General features: G+C 51.9%; 1 protein-coding gene across 20 annotated transcripts in view; it reads right to left on the bottom strand.

The window, feature by feature from the left end:
• TRERF1 (transcriptional regulating factor 1) overlaps positions 1 to 14,043 on the bottom strand; it is a 210,015-nt gene that overhangs the window by 22,758 nt on the left and 173,214 nt on the right. For all 20 annotated transcript variants that reach the window (XM_044929970.2, XM_044929989.2, XM_044929963.1 and 17 more), the window contains 5 exons: positions 10,490 to 10,877; positions 9,376 to 9,442; positions 7,989 to 8,128; positions 7,753 to 7,856; positions 6,155 to 6,230 (listed from right to left, as the gene is read on the bottom strand). In XM_044929970.2, coding sequence (XP_044785905.1) covers positions 6,155 to 6,230; positions 7,753 to 7,856; positions 7,989 to 8,128; positions 9,376 to 9,442; positions 10,490 to 10,877 — 775 coding nt within the window. The remainder of the gene's footprint in view (positions 1 to 6,154; positions 6,231 to 7,752; positions 7,857 to 7,988; positions 8,129 to 9,375; positions 9,443 to 10,489; positions 10,878 to 14,043) is intronic.

Genomic DNA, 14,043 nt, shown 5'->3' with positions numbered 1-14,043 from the left:
GTTGATTAGGTGAAACCATGCCTGGCAGGCAAGCAGGAGGTGAAGATCCTACGATCCTTGAGAAAATATGTGACTCGGTGATGTCAGCTCAGATTTCTGAAATAAACACCTTCTCCATGGGACTCCCTGAGGGGTCCTTAAGCCAAGAGCTCTGGCTCCAGTACAGAATACACTCTCCACATCGGGGCTGGTCCAGGTCTCTAAAAATCACCACCTGACTCCTTTGGTTTGCAAATTTCTCTAAAAGAAAAGCAGCTTTCTAATTAATCCTCAGCAGAAGGAAGCATCTTACACTGGTTCTAGAGACCAGGGCATGTCTGGTCGTGCAAACTGTCGTGACAGGGAGAAGTAGGGCCAGGGCTTTGGTGAAATTCTGCTAGAGTGGATGTGAGCAGAGGAGGTTAGTGGGATTTCAGGCTCTGGAGTATTTTCATCACCATTCCTCAAAATTCTTCTAACATTCAAGAACTTGGGGTCCTGGCTCTCATCTGCTCCCGTTGTCCAGAGGCAGAGACAGAAAGAGTGAAACAGAAAGGATGGACCAACAATTGAACGACCACAGAGGAGTCATGGATCCTTTTAGGTATCCGTCAAAACAGTAAAGAGAGATCAGAGAGGCAATGGTGTAAGTGGAACACGACAGGGGCATGTCACACCAGTCGAGTCCCCTGACAGACGTGTAAGGATAGTTTTGTTCTGCCCTGATGCAGGTCCAGTCTGTGCAGCTCCAGGTTGCATCTCAGTTAGGAAGTTAGGGAACACTTTTTTTTTTTGCTGTGCTGAGTCTGTTGCTGCGCATAGACTTTCTCTGGTTTCGGTGTATAGGCTTCTCATTACAGTAGCTTCTCTTGTGGAATGCGGGCTCTAGGGCTTGCAGACTCAGTTGTGCACAGGCTTAGCTGCCCCCAGGCAAGTGGAATCTTCCCAGACCAGGGATCAAACCCATGTCCCCTGTATTGGCAGGCGGATTCTTAACCACTGGGCCACCAGGGATGTCGGTTAGGGGACATTTTGCTGATGAAACCCCTCCCAATGAGATGAGTAAGAATCCTTTCCATCTTCAGCTGGACCCTACATTTCCCCAAAGTGCAGCTTTAACCCTCATGAGACACTCAAGGGCCATGCGGCTTTCTCAGGTCAGCACCCAGCCTCACACTGGGTACACTTTCTTCCACCCCACACCAAGCTCACCACTGGATTACTGCCCAAACCACAGTGTGAAGTCCCCAGGTTTGTATACCTGTGAGATGTCTCTTCATGTCCCCAGATGGCCTGCCAGTTGTAACCCCACAAAGGGAAGTCACTTCCTAGACCATCTGTTATAGGGAACCCTCAAGCCTCATAGGGGAAGGAGGCCTGCTCCCCATAAACTCTCCAGTGATAAAAAATAATTTCTCTAGTTGCAGTGAGCAGAGGCTACTCTCTAGTTGCGGTGTGTGGGCTTCTCATTGTGGAGCACGGCCTCTAGGGCTGGCAGGCTTCAGTACTTGGGGCTTGCAGGCTCTAGAGCACAGGCGCAGTAGTTGAGGTGCATGTGCTTAGTTACTTCTCACCATGTGGAATCTTCCCAGACCCGGGATCAAACTCGTGTCTCCTGCATCTTCACCACTGAGCCAGCAAGGAAGCCCTTCTCCGTTGGCTTTTGGGGCTGCTGCTCAGTGATGGGGCCTCCAGTCTTCCTGATCCCGGGGTTCACTCCACACCACCAGTCTCCGATTGAAGTAGAGAAGCCTCTAGCTTTCCTCTCTGTGCTGGCCAGAACCCTAATGGCCAGGGCGGGGAGCATGTGCTCAGACGCTGAGAGACGGCTCCTCTACTCAGTCCTAGGGTCCATGGTTTAGCACACAGGACTGTGCTCTGTGTGCGTGTCTGTCCGACAGGGGTGTCCATGAACTGAGAGACAGAGGCGGGGCCAGACAAGCCCATCCATTCTCACACTCACAGTAGCAGGCTCTTTACCGCACCCTGATCACGGATCCCCCATGGGGCCAAGAATCTACTCCAGGTCTCTTGGGCGGAATTCTCAGGCCAAAGCCTGGTGTATAGACATAATATCTGAATGTGCTCACCCCAAATAATGAGGTCACTGTGCTGTGATTAAAAAGGGGCAACTTTAATCAGAAGACGGTTTGCTGCGAACCTGGTTCTGCCACTTAACTCCTGCAAATTTACTTCTCTGAGCCTCAGTTTCCTCTCTTGCGATTTGGTAATCATGACAGTCATGCAGTGCCTAACAGCGTTTGGTCCTAAGGAGGGGCACAGTGAATGTCTCAGATCTGGCCACTTGGACAGAAGATTCCAAATAAGCTTGCCGCCATGGAAAACATGCTGTCCGTGCTGATGTCCATGTTAGTGGCACTCGTGAAGCCCACTGGGCCCTGCCGGTGTTCCGTGTTGCGTGTGTACACTCAGTCTTACTCCAGGCCGCTTGGCACTTGCACAGTCTTCCTCTCCCTGCCTCGAAATCCTCCTGTAATCCATCGAGGTACAGTTCGGCATCTGTCCTCCTGGAGACTGTCCAGCAGGAGTGTTTTCCCCATTCTAGGACAAGGTGTTTTTTGTTTTGTTTTGTTTTAAGCCAGCTCTTCTGGGATTCTGCTTCTTGGACAAAGTCCAGGATAAAAATGCAAAAACCGAGGCAGAGGGCTGCCCCCACTTCTCGCTTGGCCATCCTCCCTCTCTGAGATCACTGCTGTCCACTCAGCACGTCCCTAGGGTCAGTGGGCTGACACCCTCCCCCTCCCCACCCCACACTCATTCATTCTCCCTGGGGATTCCTGGCTAGTGGACTATTATCAGCAGGGGTCCCTAATAAGATGATTAAGCCTAATTACAAAGAGCCTAATTAACAGGAGGAAACCGGTGCTGGAACAGTATCCAGAGGAGAAACGTTCTGAGCTTCGGTTGCCGGGAAACAGGCTCTGGATGGTGGTGAAATTTGGGGCAATCTATAGAGAACGCAGGCAATTAAAGAGAGACCTGGAGGGGTGAGAGAAAGTTTGGGCACAGTGTCTTTTAAAGAGGGCCTTTCTATCTTCCTTTCAATCTTTTAAAAACTGTTATTGATGCTGTCACAGAGGTTACATAAGAAAGACATGTTCATTGCAGAAAAAGGAGGACTTGTTTTTATACCAGATCTTCATTTCATGAAAGATTTTCCAAGATGGGTGAAGGCTGAGTAATTTTTTTAGGGGTGCATGTGAACTGGGTGATACCAAAGTTCCCTCTGGAGGCAAAGGGCAGGGAGGCCTTGGTCTGAATCCAGAACCTGAGCTTGTCCACTAACCTTCTTCTCTCCAAGCGCCGTGTCAGGCCAAGGAGCAAAGTGCATAGTAACTTGGTTCCTGCCCTTTGCGGGGGTCAGTCTCCAGCTAGCAACATGGGCTAAGAATGCCTGCAAGGTGACTTCACAGCTGTGGTTCTTTCAAAGTATTCTCTGGAGCATGTAATTCTGTCTCCCCACCAAACTGGGGCAACTTCCAAGACATAGAACAGCCTCCCCCGACTGAATGGGTATTTCCTCCAGGTCTCTCCAGGTCAAGGTTCAGGACCCCTTGAGAGCTTGGGCTGTGGGGGCGCCCATATGAGCCTCTGCTGAACTCTTGCCAAAAGTCCCAGGGCCAGCTCTGACGCCCCTCCACTCTGCACCCATCTGCAGGAATGACCAGCTCAGCGGAAAAACCAAGGATGCTGGAAGTCCTCTAATCACAGCCAGGCATCCTCGCCCCCTTGACACCCCTATGCTTAAGCCTTCTCCACCCAATCCAGCCGCTGACTGGGAGCCACTGCAAACAACAGCTGCCCACACATGGGTGGAGGGTGCGGAGAGAAAGCTGGACCAGGCGCTTTGGTGTCAGTTTGAGAGCCCTGAAGGCCACAGCAACAGCGCCACCCTCTGAGGATTCTAACAGAGCTCCTCCAGGTTTGCCGAGCAGCCCACCCACACCGGCGTCTCTTCTGGGCTCCAGAACTGACCGTTCTTCCTTTTTCTTTCTGAACTGCTTGGGGTGGGATGGGGTGGAAGGGCAGTCAGGAGTAAAGTCAGGGAAGTGATTTTCAAGGGCCCCTGTCTCCCCCAAATTTAGTTTCCCCCCGAACCCAGTCTTTCCACCTTCCCTCCAGGGCACAAGCCAGGGAGGTCTGACCTCTCTCTAGACAACTGGGAGTCTGGAGTTCAGCCCTTCCAGTTGTGTCCGACTCTCTGCGACCCCATGGACTGTATAGCCTCCAGGCAAGAATACTGGAGTGGGTTGCCATTTCCTCCTCCAGGGGATCTTCCCAATCCAGGGATTGAACTCGCGTCTCCTGTGTCTCCTGCTTGGCAGGCAGATTCTTTACCACTGAGTCACCTGGGAATCAAAGTTTTTAGTCCTATTTCAATGTTTTTTTTTGTTTAGGGTGGGGGTAGTTTCCAGCCCACAGTTTTCCCATCTTTTTCACGTCATGACACATATTAAAAAAAAAAAAATCACAATTGTTGCTTGGCATGTGGGAAAGAACCAGAGGGGATTTAGGTTCCAGAAGAGGTTGCTCATTGCTGGAGCTGACCCGCCCCAAGGCGCTGGCCACCCCAGTCACCCCGGGGGCGGAGTGCAGCCGCGGCAGATGGTTGGGAAGTCTCACCCACCGAGCAAAGAAGCTTGACACAGGCTCCAGGAGGCTGGACGGCCTGTCAGGGTTTAATGGGTAGCAGATGACGCTGGGAATTAAGAGAGGATTGAATTGTTTCCACAGCAGATTAGGGAGAACTCCCACATCTTCTAGCCACACTCAGGGAAGACACCGAGCAGGAAATGATGGAGACAATATTAAGAAACTGGCTCCTTGAGGCAGACAGTGGAGGCGGGGACAGGGAGTCCTCTGAGAGCACCGTGGTACCTGCAGAACAGCCCTCCCCTGAGGCCACATCCGGCCACCTGGACCAAGGCCTGGAAAAGGCACCACTGGGTCCCGAAGGCCACTGAGGTACTGTGCAGGGTCCCCCCAGGCACCAGAGACACCTTCAAACGAATACCACCAAGGGGCACTGGAGGATCCAGCCCTCTCGGAAAGAGAGAACCTGGGCAGGCTTGTGGAGACGCCAGAACAGACAGGGCTACCGCTTAACAGAAATACAGACGCTGACTCTGACTTCACTTGTCACCACAGGCTCCCCAACCTGTTACCTTGTCTTTTCACCATTCTCACCACATTCAACTCTCTAAGGTGTGTGCTCCTTCCCTCTCATTGGTGATGCCATCATTAATCCACCGGCTTCTAAAACAGTGTACATGCATGTGTATGTGTGTATCTATGCGTACAAGTATACGTCTAAGTGTATATGTTCGTGTGTGTGTGCTCAGTAGTGTTCGACTCTTTGCAACCCCACGGACGGTAGTCCACCAGGCTCCTCTGTCCATGGAATTCTCCAGGAAAGAACACTGGAGGGGACTGCCATTTCCTACTCCAGGGGATCTTCCCGACCCAGGGATCGAACTCGAGTCTCTCGTGCCTGCATTGGCAGGTGGATTCTTTACCACTAGCGCCACCTGGGAAGCCCCATGTGTATACGTATAGGTACATGTATACATACGTGTCTTTCTCCTGCCATTCGTGTGACCTGTTGTTTAATAACTGCCTCCTCCTCAGACTCCAAACTGCATAAGGCAAGACTGTGTCAAAATCCGTCACTGTCACTTCCTCATTTTAAATTGTTCAATAAATGAATAATAATGGCTACTAGAATGTGCCAGGCAAGAGGCTCCATATGCTCTCTAGTCTTCACAAAATGCCGTAAGAGATGGACTATGAGCCCCACTTTACAGGTGAGGAAACCAAAGCCGCAGAGGGCCATGGGGAGCAGGCAAGATTGGATTCCAAGGCCGAGGGGCCACTGTGAGTTGTTGCCTCCGTGCTACCCTCTGGGGCTCTCTCCCGCTGCCACACGCGGGGCCCCTGTCCGCTGCTGCCCAGCTCTTAGCACACCCAGGAAGGGAGGAGACAGACAGACAAATGCCCAACAGCGACCAGTCGGTGGACACAGCTGCCCCACTGGCCACGCCCCAGAGGCCCAGGGAAAACAAGCGGCACCGAGGAGAGAACAGGTGCTCTCTGTTAGTAAAGGGGACACGAGCGACATGCAAACAGTGAGCCCTGGTAGGGCTCCGGCACCTACCGGCATAGTGGTAATTTGCTAAAGGATGACATTTTAACCTGACTGGTTTCCGCAACAGCAGCATTTCCAGAGCAGCCTGCAGACCCACGGGAGAGAAAAGGCGAGAGTCATTTATGGGGCTGCGCATCCTCGGAAGACCAACTATCCCACAAGGAAGATGAGCCAGCATGGCAGGGCCCAAGGTGGGGGTGCTGGAGGGGAAACAAGGGGAGACTCCCCTATTTGGGGTCCTCCTTCCAGTCAGCACCCAACAGGTGTCATTCTAATATCTCCCTTGCCCATGCCTGCAGCTAGCTAGTCATCTCACAGAAACACAGGTGGCAGCCCAAATGCCACTCCTTCCTTGGTGAGGGCCCTGGTGTCAGAGATACGGTGGGGCCTCCTATGAATGGAGGCTGAGTCTCTGGGGAAGGGTTCTGAGGAAATGAGTGGGTGACTTGGAACTGTTTTTGCAGAAAAAAAAAATTACATGTTTCACTATAACTGAACACAAACAGCTGTATTAGTAATAACTGTACTGCACATTGTCCTTCCAGGGAGCCTCACTAAATAACCTATTCAAATCTGCCTCCTTCAGCCTTGTTGGGGTTCTTTAAAAATGGCACAAGTGGAGTTGAGTAGTGGATGGTTTAGGGGCAGAGCAAGGTCTGGAATCTTGCTACTCCAAGTGCGGTCCATGGGCCAGCAGCCTGAGCATCCTCTGGGAGCAGGTTACAAATGTAGCACCTTGGACCCCAACCTCCTGAACTGCTGTATTTTAACAAGCCTCTCCAGGGGATTCGTGTGCGTGGTAGAAGTTTGAGAAGCACAGCTCTGCAGCACTGATCTTAAAAGGTCAAGGGGAGTTTTCCAGTGTTCTAGAGAATCTCTGAAGGGTATCAATAATCTTGTGAGAAGGTAGTACTGGGACATTTGTTTGCTTATGCATTTTCATAAACTTACAAAGCAGGAGGCTAGCTCTGGTATAAGAATCATGTATTTACTGAAGGGAAAGCTGAGGCTAGTGACGTAGTGCTCCAGCCAGGGGTCCTGGTTGAGCAGGTAAATGATCAGCTCTGATTCTGGGAGAAGAGTCCCAACATCCTGGCCTGGGTCTGCCAGAGAACTGTGTCAAAAGTGGAAGAAAGACACCAGATGGTGTGCAGCAAACATCTCTCTTTGATTAGGGCAGCAAACGGTTCTATGGACATCAAACTCTGATTTCCATGGTAGGGAAGAATGAAGAACAGAGAATGACAGGCTTTTTTAGGCCAAGTCTTGTTTTAGGAAGGCCTTCTACCTCCACCACTGCAGACCTGTTTCCTGATGTGAATTACAAGACTGCTGAAAAGAAATTCTAGTTTCCCAAGACAGATGTTCAAATCATTATCACTGAGAAACAGATGTGTACACAGAAGTCCAACTGGAGGTTTTCTTGCAGGCTTTCAAATTCTGACCTATTCATTGAGATAAGGAATATGGGAGGGCACACTGACTGGTCATCATCTTATGAGTTGGTTACACGGGACGTGAGACAACACAGGAACTTGGGGAAATGCTTTTCAGAATTTCCACATGAAGAGTATGAACTGGGAAGCCTCCTTTTCATGGTTCCTTACCATCACATCACCTTTGGCCTCGAAGAGAGAGTGCAAAGCAAATTCAGAATTGGTCCCTCCACCTGGCAACGCACTTGAACAGCATAAATTCAGGAGATTCTCCACTGTTGGGAACAAAGACAGGGCACTGCATCAGAGAGAGCTCAGTGTCACCAGAAAGACACACTGATCCTAGAGCCAGAGGCCCCCGGGAGAAATCCAGCCCTTCTGCCCAGTTCTTCCCAGGCTGTCAATACCTCTTTGCTGGAGGTCGTGGTTTTCCAGCTCTGGCCAGGGCTTCCATACTAGTGTGGCCCTGTGTGTGTCCTGGGCCAGGGCAGAGACATCCTGGAGTTCTGGGATCTCCGCTTGGAATCGCAAGCCAATGTTGATGCGTCTTTAAATCACAAGAAGAAAAACAACAGTGTGGTCTTCAATTTGAGACTAAAGGTAAATGTCAGGGACTTGAAAATGAAGGAAACTAGCTCCTTCTGCAAGAAGAATGCAGGGGCATTTCCTCGCACTGTGATCTGAAGATTCCAGGCATGACTTTTTCACTGGGATAAAGAACAGCTTGAAGATTGGGGAGAGATGCCACGGGAAGCAAGGGAGAAGCCTGGCTGGGGATTCTTAGCTCTCTAGAGCTGGGGAGAGGCTTCCCTTGTGGCTCAGCAAGTAAAGAATCCACCTGCAATGCAGAAGACCTGGGTTCGATCCCTGGGTTGGGAAGATCCCCTGGAGAAGGGAAAGGCTATGCTCTTCAGTATTCTGGCCTGGAGAATTCCATGGACTACACAGTCTATGGGGTCGCAAAGAGTCAGACACCACTGAGCGACTTTCACAGCTGGAACAGGGAGGGTGCTAATGCCAAGGGGACAGCTGCCCAGAGCATGGCCAAACGTACCACTTGACCCAGTGGAACAAATACGAAGTCTTTATTTTATTTTTATCCTTTCAGGCCACTTTCACATAAACGATCCCATCTGAACCTCACAAAGGCCTGTGAGGTAAGCAAAGCAATGATAAGTATTCCTACTTAATAGATGAGTTAACTAAACTCTACAAAGGTTAACTTTATCAGGATCAAATAACAAAATGGTGCTGGAACCACGTTTCCTGATTCCTGACTCAATCTACTCACCACTCTACCATCTGGCCTCTTTTGCATTTATCCAGGAACAGAAAAAAAAAAAATTTTTTTTTTCTCTTCAATTATATCCCCAACTCAAGTATTCAACAAGCCCATTTGGAGGCCCAGCCAAGAATCTTAGGGAGGGGGTAAAGAAGCAGGGTGGTGGGTGGAGCCTCCTAGGGAGCTAGGTACACTGAGAGAGATGTCACTGGGGACGTGAAGGCCTGTGGCCCCCAATCAAACTGGCTCATGGAGCTGCAGATGGGGACACTAAGGTTCTCCAAATACAAGGCTCCACATTTTTAATGCCTTTAGTCTGTAGAAAAGGCCTTGAAATACTGGAAATTATAGGGTAACCATCATACTTGAGAAATACCATGATCCTACAATTTCTACAACTTCTTGCCCAGTGGCCACTCGGCCCCCAGAAGTACTAGCTATACTTCTTAAAGCTCCTCCTCCCTTTTCTAGGTTGAGGCTTCTGTTCTAAAGAATAATTGGCTCTTCCTTACGGTTCGACATCAACGGTCTGCTCTCCAGGCCCCGGGGTGACCGTCAGGTTGCTGCCATCAATGCTGTCTGAAGCACAAAAACCAGAGGTCACTGGTCAGCAGAGAAGGTACTAAAGAAACTAAACTAAACAAGCAGTTACCTGAACAGTCATGGTAGGGCCCCTCTCCTACCCAAACCATGCAGGAGTTACCCCCGCAGTCCCTGAGGAGCTGGAGTGTGGAGCAACGTGGCTTAGGGTTTCCCAAATAATTTCTTAACACCTGGCTTCCCTGGTGGCTCATAGGGTAAAGAATCTTCCTGCAACGCAGGAGGCCTGGGTTCGATCCCTGGGTTGGAAGATCCCCTGGAGAAAGGAATGGATATCCACTCCAGTATTCTTGCCTGGAGAATCTCATGGACAGAAGAGTCTGGCAGACCACAGTCCATGGGGTCACGGTAGAGTCAGACACAACTGAAGCAACTTAGCACATACACACACGCATTTCTCAGAGTAAGGAGAGGCCAGCTATCTCTCTGGTCTACTACTCTTTTTTTCTTTTCATTAATTTTTTTTTTTTTTTTTTTGCCTGCACTGTGCAGCTTTCAGGATCCCAGTTCCCGGACCAGGAGTCACACTTGGGCCCTTGGCAAGTGAAAGCCCGGGGAGTCCCAACCAATGGACCGCTAGGGAATTCCCCTGTTAAGCTTTCTTGTTCTATGACGTTCCTCTTACTCTAGAAAGAGATCCTGCTACAGGCCTTGATCTTTTCACCGCGTGCTAAAATGTGGAGGTGTGGTCTTGCAGCTAATCCTATTTGTACGTGTACTTAGTATATTTACTTTGGGTGTCTTAACACGATTCTCCACGGCGCACTTCGAGTGTTTTTTCTTTCCTCCCTCATCCCAGAGAAACCCTAATGAGCTTTATGCGTTGGTCTCCGCGGCTAGACTGTGATTCCCTTGAGGGTAAGTATTCTAAGAATTCCTAGCACGCAGCACACGGTCCGAGCCACCTCAAAGGTCTGTGGGCCACCTCAAAGGTCTGTGAGGTGAATGAGACAAGGACAGAACGCGAGCCTTCTCAGGGCAGCACCCACAGCCAGGGTGGCGGCGGCGGGGTTGGGGGCGACTCACTGGAGCGGCAGAGCAGCACGCGCGGCGTGGGCGTCAGGGGCGTGAGGGGCAGCTGCGGGTGGGCGCCGGGGCCGTGGCCGGCGATGAGCACGTTGCTGAAGAGCCCCGAGCCCTGGCGCACCGGGCTGAGCATGGGCGGGGGCGTGTAGGGGGGCAGCTCGTGGGCGGGGTCCAGGAGCAGGTGGTCGCCCAGCACCCGTGGGGAGCGCAGCTGGCTCTGGTACAGGGTGGCGCCGGAGTGCGAGGCAGCGAGGTTGGGTGTGTAGGAGGGCGGTGGCGGGATGAAGAGCGGCTCCGGCCGGTGCCGGAACTTCTTCTTCTCCGCTGGCGCGCTCCTGAGGGCTTCCTCGGCTTTGGCCGCGCCTGGCTGGTGCTTCTTGGGAATTTCCTACGACGGAAGAACGATCCGACTCAGATACGGGGGCTTTTCCCTCAGGCCCTTGCCACAGGTTGACGGGAGGGGGAAATCTGCGTTCTAACGGGAACACGCCCCCCTCCCCCTCCCCCGCCCCCCGCATCCCCTGCCTTGAGAAACGGTCACAGCCATCTCCGACAAGGCGAGATCTGGTGGCTTGGTTAAGGGAGCCGACTTTGGTTTGGGAGGAAATCCCTCATGTCTGGAGACGGATTGGGGGGGTGCGGCGGGTAGGAGCAGTGGGTGGGCAAGAAAGAATAAATTCACATTCTTTACTGCTTATCACCGCATTCCCATCTGCTGAGTGGACTCCAGCTGAGTGGGCCCTTTAATTCCCCACGGGCTCCCCAGAGACGGACCTCGGGGACAGATAACACATGTTCTAAGAAGGGGACAGAATCGTCTATTCAGGGAAGCTGGCAGAGGCTGTGGGGCAGGAAGACGGGGGGGTCAGGCCTCAGCCAAAGCTCCCAGGGCCAGTGACCCACACACTGGGCTCCCCCTTGGAGGTAACTGTCAGGGGGGAGGAGGGCCAGCTGGGATCTCTAAGGCCCCCCTCTCATGTGCTCTCCTAGAAGTGGATCCCTTGACCCTTCCCCCTCACCGCCCTTCACTCCTGCTCCCAGCACTGGTGCCTCTCCTCTGTGGCAAACCCTTCTCCCAGGTTGGTTTCCTGTCAGCGGGGTTAGTTTATTTTATTCCAAGCATCTTCTGGAAGGAAGATTTGCCACATGGAAACAGATATACTAATAAGTAAACATATGCGTGGAAGGAGATAAAGCAGGGCATGCCAAAGCCAAACATAAACAGATTTGGTGTGTGCCAGCATCAGCTCAGAAAACCCAGAGCTGGGTGAGGCCGGAGAGACAGTGATGCTGTTGGGGGGGGTGGGGCGGTGGTGGGGGTGCAGAGGGGATACCTGCAGGGAAATTCTGGGCAGTCTGTGGTCCCCTCCCAGGCCCTGCAGGCCAGCCTGTCACAGCTGTGGTCCCTGGCAATCCTGGTATCCACCTTGGTGCCTTAGTAGGAGGCAGCAGGGGGTGATGGGAAGGGTTGGCCATGGTCATGTGACCTGCCCCAGTCACCCCTCAGCTCTGGGCTTCTCTCTCTCTAACCCCGCTGAAGGCAGTTCTGCTGCCTTCAGCACTTCAGGCTGCCCCTCCTTGTCTCCCCCTCAGTTTCTGGGGTGCCATCCCAGCCCCTAGCAGGGGAGTTTAGGGAAGCAGAGAGGTGGGGAAAGAAGGGGCAGAGGGACTCACCCCCAGGGGGCTCTCCTTAGGCCACAGAGCCCCGACCTGCTTTCTTTCCCCACCAGAGGGCTCCTCGCTGCCTGATGCTGAGATGGAGAGGAATGGGGAAAGGATGCCTGTGACCCCCAACTAGGGGAGCAATCCTGATGCTCTACACCCAGTTCCTGGGTGACTGATGAGGTCAACTGAGGACTCTGCATGTCTTCAACACTGCACCGGAATCCAGACCTCTGACCACAGACAGGGCCAGAGGTCCCTTTGGGGCTCTCTCTCCTTAAGCCTCTGGTTCAGTGACAACAGCTCTGAACTGGAACTTTCCAATCCTCCAGGCAAGGCTCTGAGACTGTGGGCCAGGGAAGGCCCCCAGAAGGTCAGACCTGGATATCACCTGGGAGGAAGTATATACAGAATTCCAGCCAAGCAGGGCCAAGCGCTGAGAGGTTTTAAAAGCTCCCCAGAAAGGTGACAGCCACTGAGGAAGCCCACTCCCTTCCCCCTGAGGTCACAGGAGAAACCATGGTTCTGAGAAGCGAAGGGTCTCAGCTGTCTGCACCCCAACTGACTAGGAGCACAGTAGAGATTAAAACCCAGGGCTCCTCCCTGAACATTTTCATCTCTTAATATATTAAGTGTCATGACCTTGCTCGCATGTACTCAGTCCTACTTTATGCTTCCACTTTGGCTTATCTCCTCACAGTATCTTTCTCACCCTTGCCACAAAACCAAGTTCATCTCTGCCTTCAAAACTCTGTCTGGAACTCTCCTCATGATGGTCTTCTAACACCAAACGTCCCTTGCCTTGTCTTAGTCCCTAACGACCTTAGCTCTCGGGGTATATTCCCCACCAGCCCCACGCAGGGCAATGCTGCCTTGGTGTCTCTGTCTTGAATTGAGGCAGACCTGCTGCCTGGGGCTCTGACCCCTGTGTCACTAGGAACCTGACTTTCTCCAGCTTCAAAGTTTCCAAAGGGTAGAAACAGTGTCTCTCCCACCAAATCAGGCACTTCCTGGGCAAAGAGGGGGCCTGGCGGTGTGGTTTCATCTCTCTCCCTGTTGCTGGCCCCCAGGACCTGCCAGCTGATGGGAATCCTCACCTCCAGAGGTTCTCCATCTGTCTTTTTCCTCTTCTGAGCCTTGATATTATGTAGAGAACCAAAAAGGCTCTTTCTGGACTTTTCTAGTTCTCTTAATTATTCTATCCTTCTCCTGGCCCAGCCCCTTCTTTATGCCTCCTGGAATCCCAGTGGCCACTTATTCTGTGAGAATAGGTATGACCCAGCACAGCACTTTGTGGGGAGGGGACAAGTCTGATGTAATGAACCATAGGGGTTCCAGACTCCATGGCGGCTGGGGGCAAGGGTGGGGAGGGAAGGAAGGGGAGAAGGAAGGAGACAGAGAGATCTCTGTCCCAGAGCCAGGCTAAGCTGCTTGGGTGAAGCACTTGGAAGCTGAGAAAGAGAAGGACAGTAAGAAACACGAATCTCTTTGCTTTCTTGAGATTGGGGGTGGGTGTCTCAGTGGAATTACTTTGGGAACCTCAATGAATCAGGTCCTCTGAGAGTATTTATTTATGCAGAGGTGATATTAAAAATATTAAGCTTCTGCTAAGGCTGACCATCAGCATGGATGCCTGGAGGACCCACCGTGCCAGGGGGCTACATCTCTGGTGGATGGATCTGGGGAGGTCTGGAGATCCTGGGGGAGGGACCAGGGAGGGCCCTGGGCAGTAGCTCTTTGTGATCCAGAACAGTACTTCCATATTTTAATCATTGTGATCATCAGCTGAGTTATCACCTCTGTTTTTTTTTTTTTTTCACCTCTGTTTTTAATCCAGGAACATCTTCGGGTCTCTCAGAATCTAATCTGGAACGTGAGCCTGGTAGAGTACT

The sequence above is a fragment of the Bubalus bubalis genome, chromosome 2, assembly GCF_019923935.1.
Source record: "Bubalus bubalis isolate 160015118507 breed Murrah chromosome 2, NDDB_SH_1, whole genome shotgun sequence".
Lineage (NCBI taxonomy): Eukaryota > Metazoa > Chordata > Mammalia > Artiodactyla > Bovidae > Bubalus > Bubalus bubalis.
Note: the sequence above shows the minus strand (reverse complement) of the source record. Positions and strands in the feature narration are given on the sequence as shown.